Source organism: Pelodiscus sinensis, chromosome 27 (genome assembly GCF_052426305.1).
Source record: "Pelodiscus sinensis isolate ZL-2025 chromosome 27, ASM5242630v1, whole genome shotgun sequence".
Lineage (NCBI taxonomy): Eukaryota > Metazoa > Chordata > Testudines > Trionychidae > Pelodiscus > Pelodiscus sinensis.
In genome coordinates, this window is record NC_143078.1 from 17319568 (window position 1) to 17333935 (window position 14368).

General features: G+C 48.6%; 1 protein-coding gene across 2 annotated transcripts in view; it reads right to left on the reverse strand.

Moving 5' to 3' along the window:
- The window catches only part of KLHL12 (kelch like family member 12), a 40869-nt gene extending 27129 nt beyond the window's left edge, over positions 1–13740 (reverse strand). For both annotated transcript variants that reach the window (XM_006135731.3, XM_006135730.3), the window contains exons 1-3: positions 13424–13740; positions 7710–7863; positions 6255–6472 (exon numbers count right to left, since the gene is read on the reverse strand). In XM_006135731.3, coding sequence (XP_006135793.3) covers positions 6255–6472; positions 7710–7863; positions 13424–13606 — 555 coding nt within the window. In that variant the 5' untranslated portion in view covers positions 13607–13740. The remainder of the gene's footprint in view (positions 1–6254; positions 6473–7709; positions 7864–13423) is intronic.
- Between the last annotated feature and the right edge of the window lie 628 nt (positions 13741–14368).

A 14368-nucleotide genomic window follows, 5' to 3' on the forward strand; every position in this document is an offset into this window, starting at 1 on the left:
ATTAAAACTAATTATAAAAGATTCTTCAGTCAAATAAAAACAACGACAAAAGAAGGGGGAATCTGGAGGAAAGATTGAAGATAATGTAGGAATAGCCCAAAACCTAAAGAAATACTTTGCCTCAGTTTTTAATAAGGTAAGTGGAGAACTTGAGGGAAGCAGCCCACTGACTATCGGGAACAAGGAGACAGAAGCACAAGAGGCTCCCAACTGGAGATGCGATTGCTTCTGGAGGAAGCGTTGCAAGTCAGGGGCGTCTTAACTTGAACCCGCATTTACGGTAGGCGTCGTTGTAAATGGCCGAGGATGTAAGTCGGGGGTTTCTGGCCCCTTCCACACTTACAAAAATGGGGGCCTCTCGTAGAAATTTCCTCGTGAGATGGAAGCCAAACTCGGACATTTTAACAGGACCAAACCAGGAGGTCAGGATAATCTCCATCCAAGAATATAAAAAGGAACTAACACATGAAAATGAAAGACCAGTAGCAAGGATTTTTAACAAATCCATAACTCAGAATTCATACCTAATGACTAGAGAAGTGGAACTAGTATTTGTCTTTAATATATATATATTAATTAACAGGGGTTGACAAATTCTGGAAAACCCTACTTGCCAGACAAAAAAGGGACCCTCCCCCACAAAAAGTGTTTTTTTATGGCATAAATTCCTAATAAGAATAAGAACAGTAATTACTAATAAGTTAATAAATATCACCCAGGTTATTAATAAAGATCTTATAAACCTCTACCTTTTCTCTCTGCTGCCATGTCTCCTCCCCTTGCTCCATCAGCTCCCCTGGTGCCTGCTGCCCCCTCAACTCCTCACCCTCCTCTGCTGTCCTGACTCCTGCCCTTCTCACTGCCCTCAGCCTTCCTGAAACCTGCCCCCCTCCACCAGCCCTTCTCTCCCCCCTGTGCCCACTCCTCCAAGAGCCCCACTCTAATCATGTGAGCTACCCCTCCTCATCCCCTCTCCTAACACCTCCCTCTACACACCTGCCCTGCCTCTCTCCTCTGGTGCTGGTCCCTCCCCTGCAGGTGTCTGCCCTTCTACTTCACCCCCAGAATCCCCTGGCACCTGCACCCTCCTGGTGACTCCCCCTTCCCTCACTGCCCCTGCCCCCTTTTTCCCTGATGCCCACACCCTTTGCCCCTATTCCCCTCATGCCCCTGTGCCCTCACAGATGCCTTGCTCCATCCCCACCTTTCTCATGCCCACCCCTTCTTTTAAGCCTTCTCCCAGCACCTCCCCCTCCTGCCCCCAGTGTCCTTACCCTCTCCTCTCCCACTGACACCTCCCCTCCTGCCCTTTTCCTCATTGTCTGCACTTGGCTCCCTGGCATTTCTCTCTCCTGCACCCCTGTCTCTTGGGCTATGTCTAGACTGCAGGCTTCTTTCGAAAGAGGCTCTTTCGAAAGCATCTTTCGAAAGAGCCTCTTTCGAAAGCATCTTTCGAAAGAGCCTCTTTCGAAAGATCGCGTCTAGACTGCAGGCGGATCTTTCGAAAGAGCAATCCGCTTTTTCGAAAGAGAGCACCCAGCGAGTCTGGATGCTCTCTTTCGAGGAAGCCCTATTTACATTGAAGAACGCCTTCTTTCGAAAGAGGAACTTTCGAAAGAAGGCGTTCTTCCTCGTGAAACGAGGTTTACCGCCATCGAAAGAAAAGCCGCGTTCTTTCGAAATTATTTCGAAAGAACGCGGCTTGAGTCTGGACGCAGGGGAAGTTTTTTTTCCCGAAAAAACCCCTGAGTCTGGACACAGCCTTGGTGCCTTCCCCTTTCTTCTTATTCTTTTCCCGACCTCCTCCCCTCAGCACAAGCCCTTCCCCATATTTTTCCCTTCCCCTCCCCACAGCCCAGCCCAGCCCCTTCCCCTCCCTCAGGGCCAGCTCTAGGTTTTTTGCTGCCCCAAGCAAAACATCTTTTGCCCCCTCCCCTTTGTTGTTGCCTTTTACACGTTTGCACTTTGCAATGGGTTTTTTTTTTTTGTTTTCTTTTTTGTCCCGGCATTTTAGCCCTATAAATAGCAAATAGCATTTTCATTTTTTTCCATAAAGGCAAAGGTGCTTCAAGTGAACTCCCCCTTTCACTTGCTGCTGGGTCACAGCAGCCTTTTCCCTGCCCTGTCCAGCCCCTCCCTATAGGCAAGCACGCTTCACTCCGACCCACAGGGGGAGCAGGGTGCAGGGACAGCACAGAGCCAGAGGGGTGCAGGGAACAGTGGGGGAGTACAGGGGTGGCGCGGGGAATGGGAGGCACAGAGCCAGAGGGATGCGGGGATTGGGGGGAGCAGGGTGCGGTGGAGGCACAGGGAATGGAATTTGGGGAGTGGGAGGGGCAGAGGGATCGGGGTCTAGGGGCAGTGCAGGGAATGGGCAGCACAGAGCTGGGGGGCAGAGATTGGGGGGAGCAGGGTGCAAGGGCAGCGCAGAGCCAAAGGGTCACAGGGAAGAGGGAGAGCAAGGGGTCCAGGGTGCAGGAGAGGCGTGTGGAACGGGTGGCGCGGAGACAAAGGGAGGCTGGGGCCGTGGTAGGACTGGAGCCGGCGGGGCGGGCCCTGGCTGTGCCGCACGCCGCAGCCAGCTCCCAGGGACTTGTGGCCAGAGCTAAGCCCTTTAAAATCAGCGGGGCCAGGTCACACCAGAGCCCTGGTGTCCTGCCCTGCCTCCTTGCACCGGAGCTGCACGCAGGCAGCCTGGTGGGAAGAATCTCCACACTTCCCCGTTCCCAGCGGCGCTCTGCTCCTCCGCCAGCCAGCGGATCAGATGTAGTGCGGGCTTCCGCCAGCTCTTCACAACGGCCCACTGGGCCAGTCTGCCCATGCACTCACCAGCTGGTAAAATCTACTCGCCGTGGGCGAGTGCATTTGTCGAGCCCTGTTAATTAATTTATACACTTATATACATACCCCCCACACATTTAAGAAAAAGAGAGGGGTGAGTAATCCAGGAAACTACAACCAAGTAATTTGACCTCAGTTGTATGCAAGATTTTAGAACAAACTCTGCAAGAGAGTAATTAAAGACCGGGGTAAATGTTAATTGGGAGAAATACAACATGGTTTTACAAAAGGAAGATTGTAAAGATTCCCCTCATGTCCCTGTGCCCTCACAGATGCCTTGCTCTCTTTTTTTTGAGATAAGACTTTCTAGACAAAGAAAAGTAAGTATATCTAACCTAACTGGATTTTAGTAAAGCCTTAGATACAGTTGCATATGGGTAATTATTAGGTAAACTGGAGAATTAAAAGAACAGAAAGGTGGGTAAAACTGGATAAAGGGGAAACTACAACAAATCACACTGAAAAGTGAACTATCAGGCTAAAGAGAGAGAATACAAACGGAGCTCCTCAAGGATTGGTCTTGGAATAAGGAGGCTAAGAGGCAGGTAACTGAGTAATCATGGAGTCGATACAATTTGCATTGACTACACAATTAGCCGATAAGGGAAGGTGCTCAGAAGGAGCTACCCCCGCTGCAGCTTTGCAGTTTAAATATAGTAAGAGCCAGACACGCAGGCAACCTGGCTCCTACTACATTTAAACTGCAGAGACGCAGTGGGGGTAGCTCCTAGACACAGTGTGAGCTGGGACTGAGCTGGGTTTGCTCTGTCCCAGCTCACACCAGGTCCAGCAGCCTCTGTTCGCAAGGGGTCCCAGCGGGAAGCATGGACCCGCTGTGGACAGGGGCTGCTTTGCTGCAGCAGCATGGGGGGAGGCACCACAGTTCCCCCGCAGTGCTGGCTCCTGCTTTCCCCTGCCCCTGCTGCCTCTGATAATCAACTACTCTTTTATATCCCTATCTTGGAACCAATCTTATTTAACATTTTCATTGATTAAATGGCACAAAGTAGGAATGTACTAATAAAATCTGCCGATGACAGAAGTTTTGCCTATACAGAGGACAGGAATATTATACGCGATTTGGACCACCTTGAAAGCGGAAAGAATAGAAATAGGATGATATTTAATAGTAGAGGTGCAAGATCATGCCTTTAGGGACTAACACAAGGGGGTTTGCTACCAGCTGGTGACCTCAGTCAGTTGCAAGGGACAAGCAGGAGAAAGAGCTGGGTGGAGTGGATCACAGGATGTCCATGAGCCACCAGTGAGATGCAAGCATGATAAAGGCTAATATAATCCTAGGATGCATCAGGTGACATATTTCCAGTAGAGATAGGGATGCATCAGTACCATGATACAAGGCACTGGGGGGATCCTCATCTGGATCACTATGTAATTCTGGCCTCTTACGTATAAGAAAGATGAACTCAGACTGCACGACATGCAGAGAAGGTTCTACGAGGATAACCAGAGAAAAAGGAAACCTTCCTTATGCGAGAAGACTTAAGGAGCTTGGCTTAAATAGCATAATGAAATGAAGACAGAGAGAAGACATAATTGCCATCAGACACACAAACACCAGAGAGGGAGAGGGGGTAAGGGCCAACGATGGTACAAAGGGATATACCCTGCCCGTCAACAAGTCTAGGCTTGAAACACAACAAAGGATTCTGACTATCAGATGAATAAAGGTCTGGATCAGGCTTCCAAGTAGTAGTGAGGACAAAACCTAACCTCTTTCAAGACTGAGCTTGATACATTTGTGGAGAGGGTGGTACGATGAGGTACCTACAATGGCATATCAACCATCTGCAACTGTTATTAACAAACATCTACAATGGCCAGAGATGGACACTAGACGGGGGAGGCTAAGCTGTTACAAAGTGTTCTTTTCTGGGCACTGGCTGGTGGAGCTCACCTACATGCTCAGGGTCTACCCTATTGCCATATTTGGGGTCAAGGAGGAATCCCCCTCATTCCAGGTCAAACAAAGTACCCTGGGATTTTTCCCCTTTCTCTGTAGTGTGGGACATAGGTCACTTGCTGATTTGAACTACAGTAAGCAGCGGATTCTCTCTAACAACATTTTTAAATCAAGATTTGAGGACTTTGGTACCTCAGCCAGAGGTGAGGGTCTGTGGCCTGTGATGTGCAGGAAGTCAGACTAGATGATCACAATGATCCCTTATGGCCTTAAAGCCTATGAGCAAAGGGAGAAAGGGGGAAGAATTCAGACTACATCCAGAGGACACTGACAAGCACAACTCCCAAATGCAGCTGGATTAAGAAGCATTCAATTAATTTATATCACCATTTTATTAGTGATGCCTAAAGAATAGCAATACAAATGACAGGGTGTTTTTAATTTGTTCTGAAGTTAATATAAACGAGCTCCATAAGTGTTGTCATGCTGGGGTACAGCATCATCCCTGGACATGAAAAAAAAAGGAGATGAAAGCTGAATCCACAATCACTATCCCATCAACACTCAGCAGTGGCCCACGCATAATCTGGCACCCAATAAATACATCCCACTGTACAGATTTCCGGTTTCACTCCAGCTGTTAACACAGCTGATCACTGACTGCCAAATCCAGGGCAGTGTTGGATATTTCTGTTTGGCATAGAACAGAAATCATGCCCATCGCTGTTGTATCTTAGCCTCTTTCCTTGATTGTAACTAATTTGGTTCTGGTTTGTAGTATTACAAACCAATGTTCCAATGAAAGCTACTTTGTTGTAGAGAGGAGGTTACACCTGTCACCTTCAGAACATGCAGCTGAGAGCATTCAGAGCCTGCCTGAGATAGCCACGCCAAGAGCATTATGAGCTAACCAATGTGGGGTGAAAGAGACTACCAATGTGTGGGGACTACAAGCCCTTAACCAGGACTTCATCGTCCGGCAACATCCGTGGTCTGGCATGGACCACAGAGCCCAGGAACATGGAGGTCTGGCGGCGGGGCAGGAGCACCATAGGGCACACTGGCAACCCAAGTGGCCAGGGAACTCCAACCCCAGAGGCAGCCAGGGAACTCTGGCCCCAACCCCAGATGCAGAGCTCTGGCTCTGGAGCTGTTCTGGCTCCAGCAGCAGCCAGGAGGCTCGGGCCCTGGTAGCAGAGCCAGATGGCTGCGAAGCTCCTGCCGTGATGTTCCAGCCTTGGCAGCAGCAGTGCCGGTGACATCTAGAGAGCCCTGGGGGGCTGGGGCAGCAGTGGGGACCAGGTGGAGGCCTAGCCAGGTGGCAGCACAGGCCATGACGGGAGGGATCTTCCCTGGTCCAACAAACCCTCTCGTTTGGGACCAGTCAAGTCCTGAGGGAGCCAGACCAGCACGGTCCAACTTGTACCATGATTTGCTTAAGCAGTATTTTGCTCCCATTGATTTGCACAGTGGCTCCTGCTACCTTTACCTGAATTTCATCACATTTGATGAGCTTTTCCACCTCTTCCTGATTTAAGAGGATGAACTCTTCATGCTGAACCACCTCTGAGAAGTGTTTCTGGCTGAAGACCTCTGCTGCCTGCATTAGATCAATGCAGTTGTGTGTCTCAGCAAAATCTCGGATGCCCAAACAGTTTGATGGATCCAGCTGGCTTTCCAAGAACTCACAACAAGCCTGCTTCACACCTATGAACATGAAATCAGTAAGTAACCTCACATACATCTGCTACCCAATCACTGCTTTGGAAAGTACTCTAGAAAACCAAGCTCTAGTCTATACTAAATGCCAACCCCAAAGCCTTTCTTAAAGGTAGGCACATGCAAAGAGGCGTAAAGGCAAATGTTTCTTCAGGGGTGAGGAAAAAGGCAGTATTTTAGGACACTGACTATTTATGTTAAAAATAATTGGCAGATACAGAAGACTGAAAAGGGAGCCTCACACAGCTCAAGAATTGTTTAGTTTGGAAAAGAGAAGACTGAGAGGGGACATGAGAGCCGTTTTCAGGTATCTAAAAGGGTGTCACAAGGAGGAGGGAGAAAACTTGTTTTTCCTGGCCTCTGAGGATAGAACAAGAAGCAACGGGCTTAAACTGCAGCAAGGGAGGTTTAGATTGGACATTAGGAAAAAGTTCCTAACCGTCAAGATGGTCAAACACTGGAATAAATTGCCCAGGGAGGTTGTGGAATCTCCATCTCTGGAGATATCTAAGAGTAGGTTAGATAAATGTCTATCAGGGATGGTCTAGACAGTACTGGGTCCTGCCATGAGGGCAAGGGACTGGACTCGATGACCTCTTGAGGTCCCTTCCAGTCCTAGTATTCTATGATTCTATGAATTTGTATGGCCTGAGAGTTGAAGATGCCCCAGGACAATTATTTGTTTTATCACTACATCTCCACAAAAGCACATGGGGCAGCATATTTGACAAATAGCTGTTATGTAGTTCTAAGACAAGAAGGCTACGTCTAGACTGCCCCCTCTTGTGCAAGAGAATATGCAAATGAGGCAAAGCAGCGAATATTGCCATGCCTCGTTTGCATATTAATGAGCCGCCATTTTGCATAAGGGGCTTTTGCACATAAAGGAGCCGTCTACACAGCTCCTTTTTGCAGAATACCCCAGAAAAAAAAGTGGCAGAACGGCTCTTGCGCAAGAGGGGGGTTTTGTGCAAAAAGGAGCTGTGCATATGGTTCCTTTTTGTGCAAAAGCCCCTTGCACAAAAATGGTGGCTCATTAAGTATGCAAATGAGGTGTGGCAGTATTCATCGCTTGCCTCATTTGCATATTCTCTTGCGTAAGAGGGGGGCGGTCTAGATGTAGCCAAAGACTTGGTTCTGAAAACAGCCCAGTAGCCTCTTCTGCCTTCTGCAATCTGAACAGCATCAACTGTGCAATCGAAATGGCGAATTGGTTTGCAATTACCTTTCAGCTGAAGCAAACATGCTGCCGGGAGCAATTCCTGAACATTTTCTACTGTCACATGAACAGTTTCTGTATACACAAAGTCCAGCAGGATTTCCATAGTAGAGGCTGTTAACCCTTGGATGTCCACATACGGTTTATCTTTCTCTGAAAGCTACAAATTAAAAGCAAGGGATATAATGGTTAATTTTTCAGAGGCCAGACCAAAAACCCCGTTTTCCTCATTTACCGTATATACTCGAGTATAAGCCGACCCGAATATAAGCCGAGGCACCTAATTTTACCAGAAAGAACTGGGGAAAAATATTGACTCGAGTATAAGCCTAGGGTAGGAAATGAGGCAGCTACTGGTAAATGTAAAAAATGAAGATAGATACCAATAAAATTACATGAATATTTATTTCAAAGAAAATAACCTAGCTCTGTAAGTGGAAAAGGGGGTCAACAAAAACAATATGGTATCAAAAATACCGTAACTTTAAAAGTACAACAACCTTAGCTCAATCAGCAACCAAGCTCAATCAGCTCCCCATAGCTCTTTTCCTCAGGTGTCCCGGCTTCCTAGCTGTTTTCGTGTTTTTAGCTGAGGGAAACTTGCAGATGGCAACTCCCTCTCCACATATACCATTCCCCCGACACAGAGGATAAAATATTTCCACAATCCCTGGGCAGATCCTGCTTTCCATAAGGATTTTATCCTTTCCATTCAGGCCTCTTACCTTATCTCTTCTCTTCAGCCTGCGCCGAGCCGCGCTTCTGCCTCCGGACCCGCCCCCTGCCCACAGCACAGTGACAAGCCAATCACTGGCAGTCACTGTGCAGCCAACAAGCCTATGTATGTGCGCTGTTCATCGCACATACATAGAGCTTTCAGACCTCAGAAATTGACACGAGATACTTTGATGATGAATTTACAGCGCAGTCCATAACAATAACACCTCCTGACAGATACAACAACCTGGATGCCTTAGAACCTGACCAGCGTACTCACTTTCCTCAGTTCTCGAGACGCTGACTCGAGTATAAGCCGAGGGGGCCATTTTTCAGCACAAAAAATGTGCTGAAAAACTCGGCTTATACTCGAGTATATACGGTAAATCATTACTCTGGGGTGGGGTTGGAGAGGGGGTCAGTATGCAGGCTTCCCTATGGAGAGAGGCCAACCCCAGCCCGTTCACCACCACATCTGCTTGGGGCCAGGTGAGAAGTGCCTCTCCGAGGCCACTGCAGCTCCAGCAGTCAGTCGGGGGAAGGGTGCACGTACCCTGGCTGGGGTAGGTCAAGGTTTGTCGGCATTATTTAAAAAGTGAAAGTTAAATCCTAGTGAGGAAAACAGAAAGGAGCATAAACTTTGTCAAATGAAATGTAAAAATATCCTTAGGAAGGCCAAAAAGGAATTTGAAGAACAGCTAGCCAAAAACTCAAAAAGTAATAGCAAAACTGTTTTTAAGTATCAGAAGCAGGACGGCTGCTAAACAACCAGTGGGCCATTGGATGATCAAGATGCTGAAGGAGCACTCAAGAATGGTAAGATCATTGCAGAGAAACTAAACAAATTCTTTGCTGAGAATGTTGGGGAGATTCCCAAACTGAGTCATTCTTTTTGGGTGACAAATCTGAAGAACTGTCCCAGTTTGGAACAAATTGATAAACTAAACAACAAGTCACTGGGACCAGATGGCATTCACCCAAGAGTTCTGAAAGAACTCAAATGTAGAAACTGCAGAACTATTAACTGTGGTTTGTAACCCATCCTTTAAAACATCTACGCTGGCAGCTTCTTGCACAAGAACAGTTTTGCAGAAGAGTTCTTACATAAAAAGTCTTCCACAAGAGCGCGTCTACACTGGCATGTGCTTTTGCACAAGAGCGTCTTTGACAGTGCGGACGCTCTCTTGCGCAAGAAAGCTCTGATGGCCATTTTAGCCATAGGGGTTTCTTGCGCAAGAAATTCATGTTGCCTGCCTACACTGCTCTCTTGCGCAAGAGGGCTTATTCCTCGTGGGGAGAGGAATAACTCTTCCGGAAGAAGACCTGTTTTCTGACGCTGTACTGTAAATTTACTTGCGCAAGAATGTACGTGCAGTGTAGACACCCAGCAAGTGTTTGCGCAAGTACAGCTGTTCTTGCACAAGAAGCTGCCAGTGTAGATGTAACCCTTCTGTACCAAATGACTGGAAGATAGCCAATATGATGCCAATCTTTAAAAAGGGCTGTAAAGGTGATCATGGCAATTACAGATTAGTAAGTCTAACATCAGTGCCAAGCAAATTAGTTGAAACGATAATAATTAATAGAATTGTCAGACATGTAGAAGAACATAATTTGTTGGAGAAAAATCATCATGGTTTCTGTTATGGGAAATCATGACTTACTAATCTACTAGTTTTTTGAGAGCATCAACAAGCATGTGGCCAAAGGGGAGCTAGTATATTTAGATTTTCAGAAAGCCTTTGACAAGGTCCCTCACCAAAGGCTCTTAAGTAAGCTGTCATGGAATAAGAGGGAAGGTCTTCTCATGGATTGATAATGGACTAAAAACATGAAACGTGGTAGGAATAAATAGTCAGTTTTCAGAATGGAAAGAAGAAATTAGTGGTGTCCCACAGGTTGTCCCACAGTGACTTAAAGCAAGGTAAGGATTTGGTAGTGCCAGGAAAATGGGATGTGCCTGGCACGGTTCTCATAAAATGGAAAGGATCTGTGATCTGTTATATAATGACCACAGGGGATATGGGATGGAAAGCAGAGACAGTTATACTGTATAATGACCACAGGGAGGCAGCAAGGGGTCAGAGATGGAGACTAGGACAGCTATAACCCCATTGGGGCAGCAGGGATGCAGAAAGGAACAGATATCTCTGACATATTTGAGAGTGTCTGTCTGTCCCCCTGGCTGAGTCTCCTGCAACAGCTATGGAGTGGCACTTCTCATTTCGCCCCAAGCTGCTGCAGTGACAGAGCTGAGATAGTCCTGTCTCCCCGGAGCAGCCTGCATACTGAATACCAGCCTCACCCCAGAACAATGAGTTAAATGAAGCATGTACATTTTCATTTTATTTTCCAAAAAACAAAAACTGAGTAAGGACTTGAGCAGGTAATTCTTCTAGTTGCTAAATAAGACAGAAATGGTGAGTGTGCCCAATAAGTCAGACAAGCAGATCTGTTCTTTTGTTAAGATCTGGGGAGAAATGGCATCTCCACAAAGGGCTACTAGTATTGTACAGAGTCCTAGGCTATGTCTAGACTGCAGGCTTCTTTCGGAAGAACCTTTTTTCGGAAGAGATCTTCTGAAACAGAGCGTCCACACTGCCAATGCGCATCGAAAAAGCCATCTCCTTTTCCAAAAGAGCTTCCACACTGAATGGACACTCTCTCGCATATTAGCTGTGATTACTACGAGCGGAGCGTCCACCAGGGCACCTGTGCTTTTCCTTCTTCTTTCGAAAGAACTCCCTCTTCCCTGTCCACACATGCCTTTTGCCAAGAGAGCTCTTTCAGAAAAGGCTTTTTTCTCATAGAAAGAGAATTACCAACGCCAGAAAAACCCCTCTGTTCTTTCGATTTACTTACTTTCGGAAGAACACAATTGTGGTGTGGACATACTCCCAGTTTGCTTCAGCCTGCTCTCTCCGTACCAACTAGGAAGCTACTAGGAAAAGAAAATTCTCTTCTTTGGCTGTGTCTAGACTACATCCCACTTTCAACAGAGGGATGTAAATTAGACACTCAAAATTGCAAATGAAGCGGGGATTTAAATATCCCGCGCTTCATTTTCGTAATCGCTTATGGCACTCTTTTGAACAAGTGCCATTTTGAAAGTAAATACAGGACTATGTAGCACTTTAAAGACTAACAAGATGGTTTATTAGATGATGAGCTGTCATGGGCCAGACCCACTTCCTCAGATCAAATAGTGGAAGAAAATAGTCACAACCATATATACCAAAGGATACAATTAAAAAAAATGAACAAATATGAAAAGGACAAATCACATTTCAGAACAGAAGGGGGATGCGGGGGGGGGGGGGGAGGAAGAAGGTAAATGCCTGTGAGCTTCCCCAATTATCACCTCTAATACCATTAACTCACAGATATCTACCCTTCCCCACCTCTAATATCATTAACTCACAGGCATTTACCTTCCTTCCCCCCCCCCCCCCGCATCCTCCTTCTGTTCTGTAATGTGATTTGTCCTTTTCATGTGTGTTCATTTTTTTTAATTGTATCCTTTGGAATATATAGTTGTGACTATTTTCTTCCACTATTTGATCTGAGGAAGTGGGTCTGGCCCATGAAAGCTCATCATCTAATAAACCATCTTGTTAGTCTTTAAAGTGCTACATAGTCCTGTATTTTGTTTCAGCTACACCAGACTAACACGGCTACATTTCTATCACTATTTTGAAAGTAAAACCGCAGTCTATACCAAGGAGTACAGGATCTTTCGAAAAAGCCTGCCGTTTTTGAAAGAACTGCAACTAGACTGTTTTACTTTCGAACAAGCGCCATTTCGGAAGAGTGCCATGACACAATTATGCAAATGAAGCACAGGATATTTAAATCCCTGCTTCATTTGCAATTTCACAGTGTCTAATTAACATCCCTCTGTCGAAAGAGGGATGTAGTAGACACAGCCTTTGTGTAAGAAGAGGCATTAGAAATGTAACTTTTACAACCCCAGTTCCATGATCCATAGAATCATAGAGCTGGAAGAGACCTCAGTAGGTCATCAAGTCCAGCGCCCCGCCCAAGGCAGGACCAACCCCTTTCTGCCTCCCCTCATTTTTTTCTATTTACCACTGCATTAAGCTTGAAGCAAAGCACAGAAAACGACTGCTAGTTAACAATCTGAACCAAACAGTGAATTGCAGCACAGCCAAACATTATCTCCTTTCAACATTTTGCAAAAGGATGTGCAATTAGTGTAAATCACTAGCAAGTAGTCAGAAGAAGAGCCTGGTTCATGGACAGGGCACTAGCCCTGGAGCTCAATGCTCTGTTCTATTCCTGGTTCTGCCACGGACCAGCTGGACAACTTTGAGCCAAGTCCACTCTCCCCTCCCCACATTTCTCAGTCTTCACTGTGACAGGCTGCAAGCTATTAAGGGCTAGAATGGCCTCTGGTGGTTAGCGATGTAAAAGTTCAACAGTTACAATTATATATTTTAACCCATTGACTTTTTAAATAGCTATTTACTGCCGGTAGGGATGTACTCAGGACAAGGGGGTCTAAGCACTCCTGTAGTATTGAACTGGCAGACAAAGGCTTGTTGGATGCCACCAGGAGCATAGGGGATGCTCTACCAGCCAGGTGTGAAAGGAATGCACAGAATAAAAGCACTTTCCCCTCACTCCCGTCCAGGGAACAGGATGAAAAGCAAGCCATGTCCCATAGGGTTGCCAGATTGTTTCAACAAAAATACCAGACACACTTGACATTCCATCACAATCTACATTACACCTGATTTAGAAAATACCAGATATTTCTATTTTCTCAATTTGTTTCCCGAACAGAAAGCTCAAATACTGGACTCTCCAGTTCAAAACCGGACACCTGGCAACCCTAGTCCCAGAGCGCATGGCAGCTGCTACCCCCCATGTGCCTGAAATGCGCCCTTGCCCAATACCATGTCAATGTGGCTGAGATGAGCCCCCTCCAGGACCGCACAAGAGTGTTCTACTGGATGTACAAGTGGCTCTCGAGAGCCTACCTCGCTGGTGAACATGGCACAGAAGTAGTCGCTGCAGGCTGCCAGCACAATGCGGTGTGCGGCAAAGTCTTTCTGTTCAACACGCAACGTCACGTCACAGAGCGTACTGCTCCTCCGCAGGGCGTTCATGGCGTTCAGGATGGACTTGGCGTGCGAGTTGGTCATGATGTCCTTGGGGGCCATGGCGGCCCTGTTCTCCCAGCACGGGATGGGGCAGGGGGACAGTCTCTGATCCCAGGCCCTGCTCCTCCAGAAGCGTGGGGGAGGGGGGAGGGTGTCACTGTGGCCCCGGGCCCCGCTCCCCCGGCACGGGGGGGGGGGGGTCACTGAGGCCCCGGGCCCCGCTCCCCCGGCACGGGGGGGGGGTCACTGAGGCCCCGGGCCCCGCTCCCCCGGCACGGGGGGGGGGTCACTGAGGCCCCGCTCCCCCGGCACGGGGGGGGTCACTGAGGCCCCGCTCCCCCGGCACGGGGGGGGTCACTGAGGCCCCGGGCCCCGCTCCCCCGGCACGGGGGGGTCACTGAGGCCCCGCTCCCCCGGCACGGGGGGGGTCACTGAGGCCCCGGGCCCCGCTCCCCCGGCACGGGGGGGTCACTGAGGCCCCGCTCCCCCGGCACGGGGGGGGTCACTGAGGCCCCGGGCCCCGCTCCCCCGGCACGGGGGGGGTCACTGAGGCCCCGGGCCCCGCTCCCCCGGCACGGGGGGGGGATCACTGAGGCCCCGGGCCCCGCTCCCCCGGCACGGGGGGGGGGGTCACTGAGGCCCCGGGCCCCGCTCCCCCGGCACGGGGGGGGTCACTGAGGCCCCGCTCCCCCGGCACGGGGGGGTCACTGAGGCCCCGCTCCCCCGGCACGGGGGGGGGGTCACTGAGGCCCCGGGCCCCGCTCCCCCGGCACGGGGGGGTCACTGAGGCCCCGGGCCCCGCTCGGGGGGGGGGTCACCGCG